Raw genomic sequence first — 17781 nt, 5'->3', positions numbered from 1 at the left:
AAATCTGAACCGGTCCAGTAGAGATGAATCCAGATGTTCTCTGATGGATTGTGTGAACACCACAGCATGTGGCGTGCTAGTATGGACAGTCAATCAACATAGCCAGTGCGTCTGTGATTCTCTACAGACACAGAACTCATCTCACCGTTCTGATTCTCCAGGAACTCTGGGAAGTAGAAGAACTCTGGGATGAGCTCCTTGACGTCGTTGGGGTTGTCCATGAGGGTCTGCCACAAAGCTGGGATGGAGTGGAACTGACGGTCCGCACAGTCAAACCTGGACCGAGGGAGGAACACCAACAGCCAATGGTCTTCAATTATGCCATAGTACTAAAGACAGGATGGTTTTGCTGACCATGTGACCTGACCAAGACAAACTGTGGATCTAGTAAGGCTAGAGCTCGGTGAGGGAAAGACTTCTGGCCTGACTGACATCAGTACAATAGCACCTCTCCAGACAAGAGCATAGATACATTTGATTGTCAGTTGGAATACATGTGTAATCACAGAACTAGAATGACTAGAACGGACAAAGCTGCTCAGACCACAGCAATTTGACTGGTACAACCCCAGCCCTGATAACCCTCAGGACTTTAATGCTGTTAACTTCTGGCCTGAGTTTTCTAGTCTGATTACCCCTTACCAAAACCCATTGCTTACCGTCCACTCTGTAATGCGATGTGGAGGGACGTGAAGGGTTCCACGCGGATGAGATAGTGCATGACTCCTGCTGCGTTGGAGTAGTGGGTACCGTAGTGGAACCGGTCGATGGTCCCCGTGGGGTCCTCAAAACTCTCATACCTACAGACAGGGAGACGTGGACTTAACATTACAACTACTTACTAAATTTACTAGAATAGAATACAAATTATCGCCCTCAAGAGACATTTCCTCAACGGTAATAAAGTGCTCTATTGTAGTAAGTCTAATTCTATGGACGAGGACACTTGTGCAGTGAAGAGAAGTAATGAACACCCTGCCACCCTGGAACATGTCACGTAATGCAGGTATGTAGAAGCAGCAGTGGCTCAGTGAGAGACGTTTTGAGAGAACGTACTTCTCCCGGACAGCCTTGGCGTTCCGCTCATTGAGTACGGCCACTGGCTTGGACAGGTCCCGGAACACCCGTGGGTCTGTCAGGTCCAGCTCCTCTGATGTGTAGTCCGACAGGATCCAGGGAAACTGGATACACACACACACACAATTAACTAAATTATCAACACCCCTTAACAGATCACCAAGATGGTATATTCCACATCTTCCCCCATAGGGTCCGTGTTAACGGAACGTACCACTGGGTACTGAGACAGGTCGTTATAGGTTCGGCCCGCGATGGTGTTCAGCTGGATCAGGTAGTCAAAGTTGGTCATCTCTCGGTTCACCCATTTCTACCAAAGACAAGAGAGAGAGGGGTTTAACAAAACCTGTCAACACTTGACTACTTAACATGGGTCATGCTCAGTAGGGCACAACGTAACAAAATGTTCTGCAAAAAAATAGTAATAATAATGTTCTCATTAGACCGGTTCAGGGAGTATCACCCTGTTTCATTCCGTTTCACACCACTTTCTCTCTACTGAACACGACCCTGATCTCCCAGGTGAACTTTTGACCCCTGACCTGTGTGAGTCCGGAGGCCTTGAGCAGCTCCTGCGGTGAGCGTGTACCGTACAGGCTGAGGGAGCGCAGCAGCAGCATCCTGCTGTACACCTTGTTCCGCACCTGTCAATCAAACCACACGGAAGATTCCAACATGAGGGTTCTGTTCAAAAGTGCGAAACCTTTCAGAATGGTCAGATCGAAATATATTATGTAGAACAGATATGATTGTCTGTCATGTAGAATAGGGAGTAGTACAGGTTCTATTTGTCACATTTCCACCTGCAACGCTCTTAACGTTTCACCGTACTCAACACACCCCAGTACTCCAGGCCTATTTAGTCATTTCTTCTACATAACTGTTTCCCAAACCTCTCCTCAAACACCCCCCCATCTACTGATCTTAGCTATTCCAGGACTAGCCCTTGATGACTTGAATCTGCTAGTTCTGGAATAGACCAAGTAGTAAAATGGATGGGGGTACACCGTTCTCAATCCATATAAAAAACAGATCCCAGAACAGGCTTTACCTCTTTCTTAAAGTTGAGGAAGTAGTTGGTCTGGTCTATGAGGAAGATCTCCAGGGCAGAGCGGCGGAGGTTGTACCTGCGCAGGTGGATCTCCCGGATCTGAGATAGAGGCCACTTAAAGTCCTGACCAACACCTGGAAGGACAGACAGAGGGACGGACAGAGGGACAGGAGTGGAAGGGGGGACAGATTGATGGACAGGAGGAGACAGAGACGGGAGGGGCGACAGACGGACGGGGACAGACAGAGGGACGGGGGACAGAGACGGATGGGCGGGGGACAGGAGGACAGAGAAGGACAAAGGGGGTTGGTTATGTATTATACATAGGGCCAGGAGTTTGACCTAACTAGGGACCTGACCATAGGAAAACTCCAGGCCCTAATCATAACCCTTGGTCATTACATGATGTATTAATATGTGAGGTGTATTGCATGTGGGAGCAGCTGCACTTCTATGTCTAAGACAACACAATGAGAGCATTTAACAGTGTAGTATGTATCTATTGTACATGCCTGGTCATTACCCATCTATAACCTCTGGTTTATCAACTCCTGCTCCACTCGCTCACCCATCTGCAGCCTTCCTTTCACTCTCTTTCTTACTAATGACAACTCTTCCTCTAACCCCCACGTCCCTCCTATCTTCCTCTCCCTCTTCCCTCCTCACCCTCCTCCTTCTCGGTGCTGCTGTCATAGAAGTAGATGTGCTGGGTGGTGAGCTCCAGACGTCCAGGGCTGACATCCACCTGGGTGACCAGCTCACAGTCCTCCCACAGAACCAGCTTCTCCTTCTGGCCTGCCTCCTCCACCTCACCCCTGGAGAGAGAGAGAGAGAAACAGACAGACAGGTAAACATGTCCATTCACGTTTGCAGTCAAAGCCACCCAACAGTCTACAGCAGACACAAAACACAATACAGAACAATTCTAGCCAATGTTGAGCGTGTACTGACGTGTTGTTGGTCGCTGCGGGGTCGTCTTCAGGCAGCTCCAGGATGTCATCCTCCAGGTCGCTGACCTTCACCTGCTTGACTGCCTCCAGCAGTAAGGACTCAGCTGTCATCCTCTGCTGCTGGACACCTGGGGGACGAGGGAGAGGAGGAGGAAGAGGAGGAAGAAGAAGGGTTAGAGGAGGGGGAAGCAGAGGAGGAACAAGAGGCGGAGGAAGAGTTAGAGGAGGAGGAAGAAGAGGAAGAGGAGGAGGAAGAAGAGGAGGAACAAGAGGCGGAGGAAGAGTTAGAGGAGGAGGAAGAAGAGGAAGAGTTAGAGGAGGAGGAGGAGTTAGAGGAGGATGAAGAAGAGGAAGAGGAGGAGGGGGAGGATGAAGAAGAGGAAGAGGAAGGCGAGAAGGGTCAGTGTCTGCAGCAACATGGTGGTTTATTCAGACTCCAGCGATGCCTTGTTAGGGGAACCAGAGAAGCTGCCTCTCTTACCCAGGTTGTCCCTGAGAGCGCTGGCCTGGCGGTGGTCGTCATAGTTGTAGCTGCGCACCAGTTTGAGTCTCATGCGGGAGTAGTTCTCTGCGCTGGACACTCGCCAGTGCATCTCACTCTGCTGCCTGAGAAAACAACAGACAGGAGAACTTCAACCAAGTTTCATGAACTGAAGAACAAACTGAACATAAGAGAGATACCCAGAAAATCTTCTGGGGAGTTTGTCTTCTAGGGAGTTTTTCCAAGCTACCGTCCTTCTCCCTCTGCATTGCTTGCTCTTTGGGATTTTAGACTGGGTATCTGTAAAGCAGTTTGTTGCAAATGCTGATGTAAAAAAAAGGGCTTTATAAAATAAACTGGATTGATTGATTGATTGATTGAATGGATTGATTGACTAGAGGACAGTGGACAACAGTTCTTTGGCTGATCATGTGTTTGCCGTGGTGCTGAAGTAATTACATATACATAAACATATATTAGATTTTTATTAGACATATTAAATAAACATTTATTCTATATAATAGTGTATACATTATACTAAATATCACGTGTCTGGCCGTTACCTGTCTGCCCAGGGCCCTCGCTCGCACACCAGGCCACGCCGCGCTGCTCTCCACTGCCTGAGGGCGGCGCTGTGCTGGCTGTGAAGCTGCTTCAGCATGCTGTTGTAGCGCAGGTTCTCCTGCCTCCCGCGCCGAGAGAAGGGCTCCACAAACTGCTCCTGAGGGACGGCGGGGTAAGGAAAGGGGAGTCAGTGTTCGGGTGTGTAGCACACCACAAGGCAATATGCTTTGTGTTACTGAGGCCTGACGTTACATTTCCATGTTACAGCATTATTATACGTAGCTCACTAGAAAGTGGATCTTACTCCTGTGTGTCTGTCTGTGTGTCTGTGTGTCTGTCTGTCTGTCTGTCTGTCTGTCTGTCTGTCTGTCTGTCTGTCTGTCTGTCTGTCTGTGTGTCTGTGTGTCTGTGTGTCTGTCTGTATCTGTGTGTGTGTGTGTCACCTGGAAGCGTATCTTGCTCTCCCCCCGCTCCCTCTCTCTCTTGTGCAGGTTGACCATGAAGCTTTCGTAGCACTCCTTCCAGAACAGAGCCATGGTCTCGTGACCCTGGCTAAACGTCTCAATCTCATACTGCTTCATATAGGGGATGATCTGAGGACAGAGAGAACCAATGAAATGGGGGAAGCAAAAGTCATTATTTCTTCATCTCAAACTCGCTCCCTTCGGCACTGGAGGTTTGACAGATTTCTCAGAAACGATCTCGTTTTTTCTCATCTTTAAGGTTGATCTTCAATTTCTCAACACATTTCTTTCTGCTCTTCAAGAGTTGAATGCAATGATTAGCGATGACTTAGTAAGGCATTGGGCAAGTCCCTCACGTATTTGTCGAGGTAGACCCTCCACTCGGGGGAGTTGCAGTAGAGCTGGAAGTCCTCGAAGAAGGAGGGGCTGCCGTTGGTGTCAGGCAGCTGGGGCAGGTGCAGCTCCATGTACAGCAGCTTGTTCACCTGCAGTCCCCACCAGATATTACAAGACATTCTAATAATACAAAGTGTTGTGAGGTATTGACATATTACAGGCCGAAAGCATTTGGTTTTTGTTCATTGAAATAGCTCTTAAGTCCAGGACTAGTGTAACTCTCTGTCCTAGACACCGACCCTTGGTGTGTTTTGTCTATGTGCCAAGGTGTATTTCCCGTTATTTAAGAAAACAGTCAGCAAGCCTCTTTGGAATGTTTGATACGGATTCTACTACTTCATTGTGATTGTTCATCATGCATGTCTTCGTGTGTGTGTGTGTGTGTGTGCGCACCTTGGAGAGCAGCGTGCGGAGCAGGGGCACCAGGCACATATAGGTCTCCTCTGTCTGCCCCCCTACAGAGCGTCTCAGGATGCCCTCCACCTTGCCCAGCAGGTAACACGCCTCGTCCTGAGTCTCCACACTCTTGGTCTGCAGGATGCCGTTCAGCTTGGCTGTGGCCAAGGCACACACCTGGTAAAAAGGAAGACAAGCATTCTGAATAAGATGACACGACACCTGATGGTTCTTTGAAGTGATAATGCCTGAGAAGCCGGTGTTTGGAGGATATATTGGCACCGGTGTTGTTAGGCCAGAGACAAAGTCGAGGGCCGGCAAACTGTGCCAATATATCCTCCAAACACCGGCTTCGAGGGCATTATCACTTTTATACAACGGGTTTACCAACATATTCAAATAATGGACATATTTTCATTAAAAACTTTCTTTTTATTAATTTAATCACATTATTTCATCCTTCCGCAAGATTTAGTCCCGACACAAATCTAGGGTTGCTAGCCGGCTGGTCGTTCGGTCTTTTTGTTCTGTATCTATGGACGCGACCCAGTCCTTCATTCTAAATGTTCTATTGCCATACTGGCTGGCAACGTTCTTATCCCTTTGCTGGCTAGCTAACCAACTACAGCTAATTTACAGTCACGTCAAACAGTGCAGCCAGAATAACAACAGCTTCATTTGCACAAGCTGTTTTTCTAGTGACATTTATTTGGATACATCCATAACAATGAGCTAATGAGGCGCGATTTCGCCTGGCATAGAAAATGTGCTCTCTCATCAGGACAGTGTTGTTCAGAGGAGCTAGCCAACAACACAGCTAACACAATCACTTCAAACACTGAAGCTGGAAAGACTGCAAACTAGCTGCACTTCGTTTCGTTTGACCTTTTCGTTTGACCTTTTCTTAATTTCTTTGTATAAATCCATAAAAATGACGCCAGCTGATTCATGATTTCGACTGGCTGAGAAACGCTGCCTGCCTGTCTGTCTGTCTCATCCCAACATATTCATTACCATGGGACAGCTGGCGATATGGTGCCTTAAATGAGAATTGGGGTGAGGCAGGTCACCCTCAAGGGGGCCTAAACTGAAAAGGTTTGAGTACAACTGGTTTAGAGAGTGAAAATGTATGTGTACAAGCGTGACTAAGTCGCTTTGGATAAAAAGCGTCTGCTAAATCGCATAGATTATAATTATCATGAAGTTGAGGTATGCGACACTGGACAGCTTCTCACCTGGGGGTCTTCCTGGGCCATAAAGCCCAGCAGAAGCCTCAGGCCCACCTGGGACAGCTGCAGCCACTGGGTCCCTGACGAGTACCACACCATTAGACTGTCCATCAGAGTCACCGTCTCCTCCAGCACCTAAAATACATTTCAATTAAATACCTGGATGGTGTTATTCAATTAAATAGGTTTAAAATGATCCTGCTACTACCACTAATAACCTTCTCTGTCCACAGGGTGGGGTTGACCAGGCCCTCGGCCTGCAGGAAGTCCTGCACCACGTGGAGCAGCCGCACGGCGTTCTCTGTGTGCTGGGGCAACATGGCTGCCGTGGCCTCCCGGTTGTCAGTCACGGCCCACTCCAGCATCCTCTCCATCAGACTGGGGTGACGGGGGAAGAGGGAGGGGAGGAGAGGAGGATGGAGGAAAGAGAGAGAGGAGAGAGAGAGAGAGAGAGAGAGAGAGAGAGAGAGAGAGAGAGAGAGAGAGAGAGAGAGAGAGAGAGAGAGAAAGACATGTCAAACAAAATGTGAATGAGGACCCGAGAACCAAACCACCTCTTCAAGACTGACGCGAAAGAACACTAAACTTATTGCACATTGATCAACTACAGTCATGTTACCATGCAGGCTGGTTCCCACTCCTTACTACAGTCATGTCACCATGCAGGCTGGTTCCCACTCCTTACTACAGTCATGTCACCATGCAGGCTGGTTCCCACTCCTTACTACAGTCATGTCTCCATGCAGGCTGGTTCCCACTCCTTACTACAGTCATGTCACCATGCAGGCTGGTTCCCACTCCTTACTACAGTCATGTCACCATGCAGGCTGGTTCCCACTCCTTACTACAGTCATGTCACCAACTCCTTACTACAGTCATGTCACCATGCAGGCTGGTTCCCACTCCTTACTACAGTCATGTCACCATGCAGGCTGGTTCCCACTCCTTACTACAGTCATGTCACCATGCAGGCTGGTTCCCACTCCTTACTACAGTCATGTCACCATGCAGGCTGGTTCCCACTCCTTACTACAGTCATGTCACCATGCAGGCTGGTTCCCACTCCTTAGTACAGTCATGTCACCATGCAGGCTGGTTCCCACTCCTTACTAAAGTCATGTCACCATGCAGGCTGGTTCCCACTCCTTACTACAGTCATGTCACCATGCAGGCTGGTTCCCACTCCTTACTACAGTCATGTCACCATGCAGGCTGGTTCCCACTCCTTACTACAGTCATGTCACCATGCAGGCAATCCAAGAAATGCCACTGTGTCCACCTGAGCTTGATGTGGTCAACAGGCAGCAGCAGCTCGTTGGTAGTGCCCAGCTTGGTGAGGGCAGAGAACACCTGCCCCCGCTCCAGCCAGGCGGCATCGTCCGAGCCCTCCACGCCGCGCCACATCACGCACAGCACGATCTCCAGCAGCATGCGAGACAGCTCCTCCTCCGTCCGCTAGGGGGAGACAGAGAGGAGGGAGTCAGTGAGAGTCACATCCAGGTACAGATAGAGAGAAACACAGAGGCCTCCATGGTGTGGTTTGACCCCACCATGTCTGGCCCTACTGACGTCAGTCTATGGGAGAATCTCAATCGCATTTCCTTGACACCTCGCGTCCTCTCTCCTCGCCTCCTTCTCAAAACCCATCCAAAACAGAGGGACCTCTGACTTTCTCATCCAATGGGTTTTGAGAAGGAGACGAGGAGAGAGGATGCAAGGAGTCAAGGAAATGCAATTGAGATTCTCCCCATCTATAGATGAGAGGGAGAGGTGGCTCCCTAGTGGGGCTGTGACATTTTATATCGACATTTCATTCAAAGTCTGCTGGGGGATCAGAGGACCTGAGGGCCATAAGAACACTCTGGCACCACAGTGGGTGTATGTCAATAGTCTTAATTGGCTTCCTCTCCTCCACTCCTTTACTCTTCACTAATGGAAGAAAAGGTACAGGTGAAACCAATAGGGTGGATCTGGATCCCTACCAGGAATTAGCTTCCACCTACCTAGAGGAAACCACTTCAGACGATTGAGATAGACCCTCTGTGACTGGCCAGACTGTTCCTAGGGTCTTCAGGAAACCACCTACCTAGAGGAAACCACTTCAGACTATTGAGATGGACCCATTGTGACTGGCTAGCTAGACTGAGGAGGAGAGGAAGCCACTATAGACTATTGAGATGCAGCCGGCCGGCGTCTCACCTCGATGCAGCTGAACGACTCCCCCAGTGACATGTTATCGCTGAACAGGAAGCGGTCCTCGGTGAGGGACGCCGATGAGGCGTCTGGGAAGGCCTTGGCCGACGTGTCCAGCGGCGATGGCGTGCTGGCCACGCTCCCCGGCGTCTGGTTGCCACTCTCCCCTGCCCTCGTAGGCACTCACGTGGGACAGGTCCAAACTCAACCCCCTGCTTTCCATCCCCCAGAAACCCCAGAGGCCCAAGGCTTGAGCAACTGGCCCTCCCCAATCTGACTAACGGGCGTGTCCAGAAGTGAGAGTAGATCCCCGTTTTCAAGACTATCCACTGATCTTCTGGAGCTGATGCTGAGGCGGTCTTCATCCACCAGTCTTCCGCCGCTGCCTGCTCGGCCCCTCCTCTCCAGGGGCAGTTCTAGGCGACTGCCACTGCCCCGGCTGAGGTTGAGGTCCAGGCTGCAGGTGCTGGCGTCGTCGCCCCGCCCCGTGCCGCCCTCGCAGGGGGAGCGCAGGAACAGCCTCATCAGGGTCTCCTGCCAGCACAGCTGCCTGGAGATCTCCCGCGCCGCATCCTGCTGGGACTGGAGGAGCTGGTACAGCTAGAGGGAGAGAGAGCAGTGATATTATTACCTGTGTATTCATTATTGGAGGGAGGAGGGAGAGAGAGCAGTGATATTATTACCTGTGTATTCATTATTGGAGGGAGGAGGGAGAGAGAGCAGTGATATTATTACCTGTGTATTCATTATTGGAGGGAGGAGGGAGAGAGAGCAGTGATATTATTACCTGTGTATTCATTATTGGAGGGAGGAGGGAGAGAGAGCAGTGATATTATTACCTGTGTATTCATTATTGGAGGGAGGAGGGAGAGAGAGCAGTGATATTATTACCTGTGTATTCATTATTGGAGGGAGGAGGGAGAGAGAGCAGTGATATTATTACCTGTGTATTCATTATTGGAGGGAGGAGGGAGAGAGAGCAGTGATATTATTACCTGTGTATTCATTATTGGAGGGAGGAGGAGAGAGAGCAGTGATATTATTACCTGTGTATTCATTATTGGAGGGAGGAGGGAGAGAGAGCAGTGATATTATTACCTGTGTATTCATTATTGGAGGGAGGAGGAGAGAGAGCAGTGATATTATTACCTGTGTATTCATTATTGGAGGGAGGAGGGAGAGAGAGCAGTGATATTATTACCTGTGTATTCATTATTGGAGGGAGGAGGGAGAGAGAGCAGTGATATTATTACCTGTGTATTCATTATTGGAGGGAGGAGGGAGAGAGAGCAGTGATATTATTACCTGTGTATTCATTATTGGAGGGAGGAGGGAGAGAGAGCAGTGATATTATTACCTGTGTATTCATTATTGGAGGGAGGAGGGAGAGAGAGCAGTGATATTATTACCTGTGTATTCATTATTGGAGGGAGGAGGGAGAGAGAGCAGTGATATTGCTACCGGTGTATTCATTATTGGAGGGAGGAGGGAGAGAGAGCAGTGATATTATTACCTGTGTATTCATTATTGGAGGGAGGAGGGAGAGAGAGCAGTGATATTGCTACCGGTGTATTCATTATTGGAGGGAGGAGGGAGAGAGAGCAGTGATATTATTACCTGTGTATTCATTATTGGAGGGAGGAGGGAGAGAGAGCAGTAATATTATTACCTGTGTATTCATTATTGGAGGGAGGAGGGAGAGAGAGCAGTGATATTGCTACCGGTGTATTCATTATTGGAGGGAGGAGGGAGAGAGAGCAGTGAATACCGGTGTATTCATTATTGGAGGGAGGACTGACCTGTTACTGGTTACTATTCAATTAGTATTATTAGTATTACGCCTACTTTATGTTTCTATTTATTTACATCATCATCGATTCAATATTGTTTTGGGGGGGATGGAGAAAAAAGGAGGGATGCAGGGAGGGAAGAAGAGAGAGAGAGAGGAGGGAGGAGAGGGAGGAGGGAAGGAGGGAAGGAGAGGGAGGAGGGAGAGGGAGGGAGGAGGAGGAGAGGGAGGAGGAGGGAGAGAGGAGGAGGGAGGGGGAGGGAAGGAGAGAGGGAGGAGGAGGGAAGGAGAGAGAGGGAGGAGAGAGGAGGGAAGGAGAGAGGGAGGAGGGAGAGGAGAGGAGGAGGAGAGAGGAGAGGAGGAGGAGAGGAGGAGGGAGAGAGAGGGAGGAGGGAAGGAGAGAGGAGAGAGGAAGAGAGGAAGAGAAGGAGGAGAGAGAGCGAGGGAGGGAGGAGAGGAGAGGCGAGGAGAGGAGGAGGGAAGGAGAGAGAGGGAGGAGGGAGAGAGAGGGAGGAGGAGGGAAGGAGAGAGAGGGAGGAGGGAAGGAGAGAGGGAGGAGGGAAGGAGAGAGGAGGAGGGAAGGAGAGAGAGGAGGGGGGGAAGGAGAGAGGGAGGAGGATGAGGAGGGATGGAGAGAGAGGGAGGAGGGAAGGAGAGGGAGGAGGAGAGAGAGGAGGGAAGGAGAGAGGGAGGGAGGAGGAGGGAAGGAGAGAGAGGGAGGAGGGAGAGAGAGAGAGAGGGGAGGAGGGAAGGAGAGAGAGGGAGGAGGGAAGGAGAGAGGGGGGAGGGAAGGAGAGAGGGAGGGAGGAGGATGAGGAGGGAAGGAGAGACAGGGAGGAGGGAAGGAGAGGGAGGAGGAGGAGAGAGAGAGGGAGGAGGAAGGAGAGAAAGCGGGAGGGAGAGGGAGGAGGGAAGGAGAGAGAGGGAGGAGGGAGAGAGCGAGGAGGAGGAGGAGAGAGAGAGAGGAGGAGGAGGAGAGGGAGGAGGAGGAGAGAGAGGAGGATGTATAGAGGGAGAGAATAGAGCTTTAGGAAGATCAAAGCCACATACAGTATTTTAGAACAAGCTTCGCTTGTATGCACTCACTAACTGTATGCACTCACTAACTAAGTCGCTCTGGATAAGAGCGTCTGCTAAATGACTAAAATGTAAAACGTTGTATAATACCGTAATTTCAAAGATTTCATGCATGGTTGATGTTGTGAATGAATTATTATGGATATCAAAAATCTGGTATGTAGGAGGATGTCTGTTTCTACCCTGAGGACAGGCTTATACCTGTATGTGTGTCTTATTAATCAGTTAGTGTGTTTCCTCTCTCTCTGTGTGTGTGTGTGTGTGTGTGTGTGTGTGTGTGTGTGTGTTGTGTGTTCCCTCACCCTATTGCACACGAGCAGGCGTACGCTGGGCCCGGCCCGGTGAGTCAGCTGAACCAGGGACATCAGGTCCTTGTAGCTCACCACATGATCTAGGGGGGTGGGGGGTCAAAGGTCAACATGATGAGCCATACCCATATAATTTAGTAGAAAAACACATCGAATGCATCTCTGTGACAAGTTGGGCCATGCCATAGTACTGGGTCATGTTCAGCAGGGCACACCGTCTAAAACATTTTGCAATGGAAGGCAGGAATGTGTGTTCAGGAAGTACCTCACTGTTTCACTCTGTTTCAAAACATTTCCACCCAACTGAACATAACCCTGATTTATCTGTCCATATAACTGAATGGGTAAAACATTAACCTGAAGCACTGCCCTTTGACCATACAGAACAGACCTGACTCTCTCTCCAGCCATTCATTCATTTATTTATTCATTTATGGAGAGGAAGCTGTTCTCTGCAGTCTGCACTCCCTCCAACTTCAGCCTCATCCCCGAGCCCCAAGCCAATCAATTTGTCCTAAACGGTTCACTAAGTCACACTCCCATGGAGTGACGGGGGTCGAGCCAGGAGCCGGCCAATCGAAACTACGCAAGGGCTGAACACCACATCATCAAAGGTCTAATTCGTTTTTATTGGTCAATTAAATGAATAACCACTTCACCTGCGTTACTGTAGATAGAAAAATCACCAAACACATTTGTATAGTCTTTTTTTGTTGTTGCATGGAGTCCTATGCCTTTTGTATGTATTTGTTATGTTGCAAACGAATTGCCCTTCGGACACAATAACTATTTATTGAATGGAATTGAATTGAAAAATGACGTTGAGGATTGGCTGTTGAAGGAGCCGTCTCCAACCATCGATTGATCTAGTCCCCAGAAACCTATTTTAATAATGGTATGGTAGACACTGACAGGGTGGGAGGGATACCGTAACACACCTGTGTGGAGCACCTGGTTGAGCAGGCTCTTGACGAGGGAGGGGGTGACGTGGAGGTCAGAGAAGAGTAGGGTGAGACCGGAGTATCCCACCTCCCTCAGCTTCAGCCTCTGCTTGTTCTTCTCATAGACACGGTCGCAGTGCAGCATGCGGTCAAACATCTGGACACACACACACGGCAAAGACAATTAAATGAAGTTACATTAGCAGCATTCAATGTCCGAAAGAGAAGGGTCTTATATAGTGCCTAGTGAAATTATTCACTGATCTGCACAACCGAACCTACTCCACAGCTTCAAAGTGAAATAATGTATTTTTTGAAAATTTCCAGGCCATTAAATTCTCCATGTCCAACACAGACAAATTCAGAAGCCCCATCGCTCAAAACCACAAGACCCTTGAATACCCATGTATTGCGTGTGTGTGAGATGAGGTCCCTCACCTTGAAGACGAGCTCTCGGAGGCGGTCTGAGTGTTTGGTGTTGAGCAGTAGGGCGTAGCAGGAGTCGGCCGCCCCCGGCTCAAACAGCAGCAGGAAAAGCTGGTCCCTGGCAGCACTGGTCTGGAGCAGGGTTAGTAGCAACTCTATCACTCCACACAGCTAGAGGGGAACACAGAGTCACACACATTTGGTTAGCAACTCCACCAAGACACAGCGCACACACACACCCACAGACTAGGATCGAGTTAAGTGGAGACCGCAAGTAAATGACTAGTGTGGTTTCAGGGACTGAACAGCCTAATAAACGGGTAGGATGGGAGAGAAGACAAAACTGTGGAGGGAGAACACTTGACACCGCAGCGACCAGGCCATGATGTCACAGGCCATGATGTCACAGGCCATGATGTCACAGGCCACGTATTGAAACCTATGTAAGCGGATACCGTATAGAGGCAAAGACAAGTGGGAAAAAGAGCTGGAGAAAAGGAAGGAGAGGTCACACACACACAGGAAACAGATAGTCAATGAATGCCCGGCGTATACATCCTGTGTGAAGTGAGTGGATGGGAGGATGGGCCTTGAGAGAGACTGAGAGGTCTGCCTCAGTCAGTTAAACAGAGCAGCCAGTCGAAGGCTATTAGGGGGAAAGCTTTCTTCCAGAGGTCTGGGGAACCAGCTCTTACTGCTGGGAAAGCAGGCCAGGGACCAGGGCTATCCTTAGTGTAGCCGCAGGCTGGAAACACACACCCCTTGCCACTGTGCCAGGCCCAGAGCTGCCAGCTGCTCCCTCATCGGCACCACACCAATGGTCCTCATAGGATTCCTAAGTGATATTCCAGTACATGGATATTGAAGACAACTTGGGTTTATTCAGAGAGGGTCATTAAGTGAGAGAGATTGAATTGCATTCGTTGGCCTTCCACATTCAGTCCTTCATACTCTATTAACCCTCTTCTCTTCAACAGGACTCAGAGATCTGCTTTATCCATGCTAATCCATGATACGATACATGGCTTCATTAGTGTTGATATTGGAACAGAGCCAAAGATTCAGACACAAGCCACGGACCGTCATCTGTCCGTTCCTCCCTCCATCCCTCACCTGTTCCTCGTCTCCGATGGCGGCGATGTATCCCAGAATGCTGTGCATCTCCTCCTGGGTCATACCCTTGCTGATGTAATACTTCAGGAGGCCGCAGAGCGACGCCCGGATGGTCCGATTGTCGTCTTCACTAATATCTCCCTCCCTGCTGGCACTCCTACTGATAAGAGTTCAAATAATGTATTAAAAAACACATATATTTAACATGTTATTTTATGACAAATCAAGTTGAAACTTGACTGTAGAACTTGAACAGTCATTAAAATACAATATATATCTCATGTAACAGATAGAGCTAGAGTAGGAAAATTATGAATCATGAGTAAAAACCAGAAGCTGAGCATTCTGGGAGATGGAGTCCCACCCGTAGTAAAGGCGAATGGTGTCGAGTAGGAATTGAACTCCGTATTTCTTCCGGAACTGCTTCCTGTTGTCTTTGATGACAGTGGACATGTACTGGATGTGACCTTCATCACCACGAGAAACAAGATTGACAAGAGTCACACACGCTTTAACACACACAGGGTTGGGTAGGTTACTTTCTAAATGTAATCTGTCAGTTACTAGTTACCTGTCCAAAAATGTCATCAGTAACATAACTTTTGGTTTACCCAAACTCTAACTTAATCTGATTACTGTCAGTTACTTTTGGATTACTTCCCCATTAAAAGAGGCATTATAACGCGTTCCCGTTCTAGTCGGAACTAGGACACTTTGAAATGTCCGACTTGCTAACTGGTTGTAGTTATAACATGTGCCGTGTTCAACCAGTTAGCAAGTCGAAAACTTCAGAGTTCCGACCAGCACGTGAACGTAGCATCAGAAAAATACAAAAAGGGTCCATCAAACGCATGTGGTGTGTCATCATAGTGGTCTATGACTTGACGCATGTGGTGTGTCATCATAGTGGTCTATGACTTGACGCATGTGGTGTGTCATCATAGTGGTCTATGACTTGACGCATGTGGTGTGTCATCATAGTGGTCTATGACTTGACGCATGTGGTGTGTCATCATAGTGGTCTATGACTTGACGCATGTGGTGTGTCATCATAGTGGTCTATGACTTGCTCAGGTCAACTTGCGCCTTTTTTCAATGCTGAATTGAATGTCATCGAGAAAACAGAAAGGTGTCAATGTTTTTTACACAAACATCCTTTATGAATTTAAAGTAATCCAAGAGGTAATCTAGTTTTTTCAAAGGTATCTGTAATCCGATTACAATATTTTAGCTGGAAACATAACGGATTACAGAAAAACAATTATTTAAAATAGGTAATCAGATTACATGTAAATGATAAAACGTAATGAGTTACTCTTTGACCCTGCACACACCACATACAAAACACTAACAAGAGCAGCAGTTAGTTACCAAAAATAGACAGCATGGTGAAATGTTCCTGGATTTACAACCAATCTCACACACACTCATATCAACTCACACACACAAGTGAAACACCCCCCACACACAGACCTCCACACACAGACCTCCACACACAGACCCCCACACACACAGTCCCAGGTGCTCACCGATGCGCAGGGGGAAGTCTCCCAGGTTCCAGATGCTGAAGTTGAACAGAAGGTGTGTGTGGAGCTGCTGCAGCAACTGTTGGTTCTTTTCATAGGTCACCTGCTCCACCAGGAGCTGAGCAGACACCAAGACACTCACATCCACCAGACTGGCTGGCAGCTACACAGACAGAAACACACACAGATCATTAGCAAGAGAGAGAATGACAGATAGAGAGCGAGCGAGAGACAGAGTGCAGAGAGAGCGCAGAGAGAGAGAGAAGAGAGGAGAGAGAGGAGACAGAGGAGAGAGAGCGAGAACGAAAGAGCCAGAGGGAGAGCGAGACAGACAGACAGAGAAAGCGTTAACAGAGTGTCTAAACCTTCTGCATCAGTCCCCCCAGGGTGGCTACTCCATGGGAGTGCAGCAGGCTCTCCTGGTTGATAGGATGGCGCTGCAGGAAGTGCTTCAGCACCAGCAGAAAGGTGGCAACCAGGTTCTTCTCCAGACGCGCCTCTGAAACACACACACACACAGAGACAGAGATAGACACACAAACACACACTTAAAGTCAGTTCAGTTCAATAACTGCAATGCTTGTAAAACCACCTAAAGCTAAACATGATGTGTTATGGGACTCACCTGAGTCACATGATCTGGGGACTCACCTGAGGCCCTGTTGGAGGGTAGGATGACCCAGTCCCCGTCCCCAGGGGAAGTGGCCGCGTCAGGCGTGGGGCTGATGAACTCTGACCCCGTGGGGTCGGCAGCGGTGTGGTTCTCAGGGGTCAGCAGGGTCAGTTGCTCCAGGATGGGGAAGAGGACAGGTAGACCTCCCACGCAGTTGATCATATCCTGAACACAGGAGTGTGAATCAGAAAGAGGAAAATAGCCACAGACTGAATCAGAAAGGGGGAAATAACCACAGACTGAATCAGAAAGGGGGAAATAACCACGGACTGAATCAGAAAGGGGGAAATAACCACAGACTGAATCAGAAAGGGGGAAATAACCACAGACTGAATCAGAAAGGGGGAAATAACCACAGACTGAATCAGAAAGGGGGAAATAACCACAGACTGAATTGAATAGAATAGAATTTTGCTCTGTAACCATCCCCCAAGACAACACCCTATTGCCTGTCCGGGATTGGAACCAGCAATCTTCCAGCTACTGATCGACTTATGTAACCTCCACGTTACATACTGCCCATCAACCAAACAGTCAACATCAAATTAGGAGACTAGGTTGTTGTTCCTAAACCGTACCTTGATGTCCCAGTTGACAACCTTGTTCCCAGTCAGACGCCCATGGAGGAGGTTGGGGGACAGGTCCAGACAGATGGGGTTCCGACAAGCCTGTGGGAACCAGGGGACATATTTCATTGTTACACCGCCTGTCATAACTGACACAAGTCATTAACATCATCCATGACTGTCATAGTAAAGCATGGGCGGGGAGAAATGAGGTAAACGATTGACGGCAGCCTAGTCCAATCACCTTGGGGGAGTAGTGCAGCAAGAGTTTGGTCGAGAGGTCACCGAGCTCCGCCTCCTGGGTCTTGAAAGGAGAAATGCAGTTTGGCCCTGAGAAGAAAAGGAAACCAATCAAAGTATGACATTATTATAACCCTGTCCCTGGCCATGTTCCAATGCTCATGAAATGCATCCTTCCTTCCTTGAAGAAATCACTATTCTGACCAGATCTGATTGACGAGACTTCTCCCCGAAGTGGATATGCACTCAGTCTCTCCCCTTCATGCATATCCAACAGAAATGAAGAGGTGTGAGAAATATGGTAGAAACTTTCTCAGCCAA

General features: G+C 48.8%; 1 protein-coding gene across 1 annotated transcript in view; it reads right to left on the bottom strand.

Annotated features, from left to right (window-relative positions):
• The window catches only part of nbeal1 (neurobeachin-like 1), a 64477-nt gene that overhangs the window by 11452 nt on the left and 35244 nt on the right, over positions 1–17781 (bottom strand). The window contains exons 19-46 of the mRNA XM_045215560.1: positions 17465–17550; positions 17233–17322; positions 16633–16819; positions 16347–16480; positions 15985–16144; positions 14820–14922; positions 14456–14612; positions 13355–13513; positions 12914–13073; positions 11970–12058; positions 9011–9401; positions 8808–8977; positions 7888–8063; positions 6827–6986; positions 6615–6743; positions 5377–5556; positions 4944–5072; positions 4567–4716; positions 4123–4280; positions 3560–3684; positions 3080–3206; positions 2795–2943; positions 2129–2262; positions 1620–1721; positions 1292–1387; positions 1057–1181; positions 660–800; positions 132–276 (exon numbers count right to left, since the gene is read on the bottom strand). Of these exons, the coding sequence (XP_045071495.1) occupies positions 132–276; positions 660–800; positions 1057–1181; positions 1292–1387; positions 1620–1721; positions 2129–2262; positions 2795–2943; positions 3080–3206; positions 3560–3684; positions 4123–4280; positions 4567–4716; positions 4944–5072; positions 5377–5556; positions 6615–6743; positions 6827–6986; positions 7888–8063; positions 8808–8977; positions 9011–9401; positions 11970–12058; positions 12914–13073; positions 13355–13513; positions 14456–14612; positions 14820–14922; positions 15985–16144; positions 16347–16480; positions 16633–16819; positions 17233–17322; positions 17465–17550 (4112 nt within the window). The remainder of the gene's footprint in view (positions 1–131; positions 277–659; positions 801–1056; positions 1182–1291; positions 1388–1619; positions 1722–2128; positions 2263–2794; positions 2944–3079; positions 3207–3559; positions 3685–4122; positions 4281–4566; positions 4717–4943; positions 5073–5376; positions 5557–6614; positions 6744–6826; positions 6987–7887; positions 8064–8807; positions 8978–9010; positions 9402–11969; positions 12059–12913; positions 13074–13354; positions 13514–14455; positions 14613–14819; positions 14923–15984; positions 16145–16346; positions 16481–16632; positions 16820–17232; positions 17323–17464; positions 17551–17781) is intronic.

The sequence above is a fragment of the Coregonus clupeaformis genome, unplaced genomic scaffold, assembly GCF_020615455.1.
Source record: "Coregonus clupeaformis isolate EN_2021a unplaced genomic scaffold, ASM2061545v1 scaf0471, whole genome shotgun sequence".
NCBI classification, from domain to species: Eukaryota; Metazoa; Chordata; class Actinopteri; order Salmoniformes; family Salmonidae; genus Coregonus; species Coregonus clupeaformis.
This window is presented reverse-complemented; position numbering and strand designations above follow the sequence as displayed.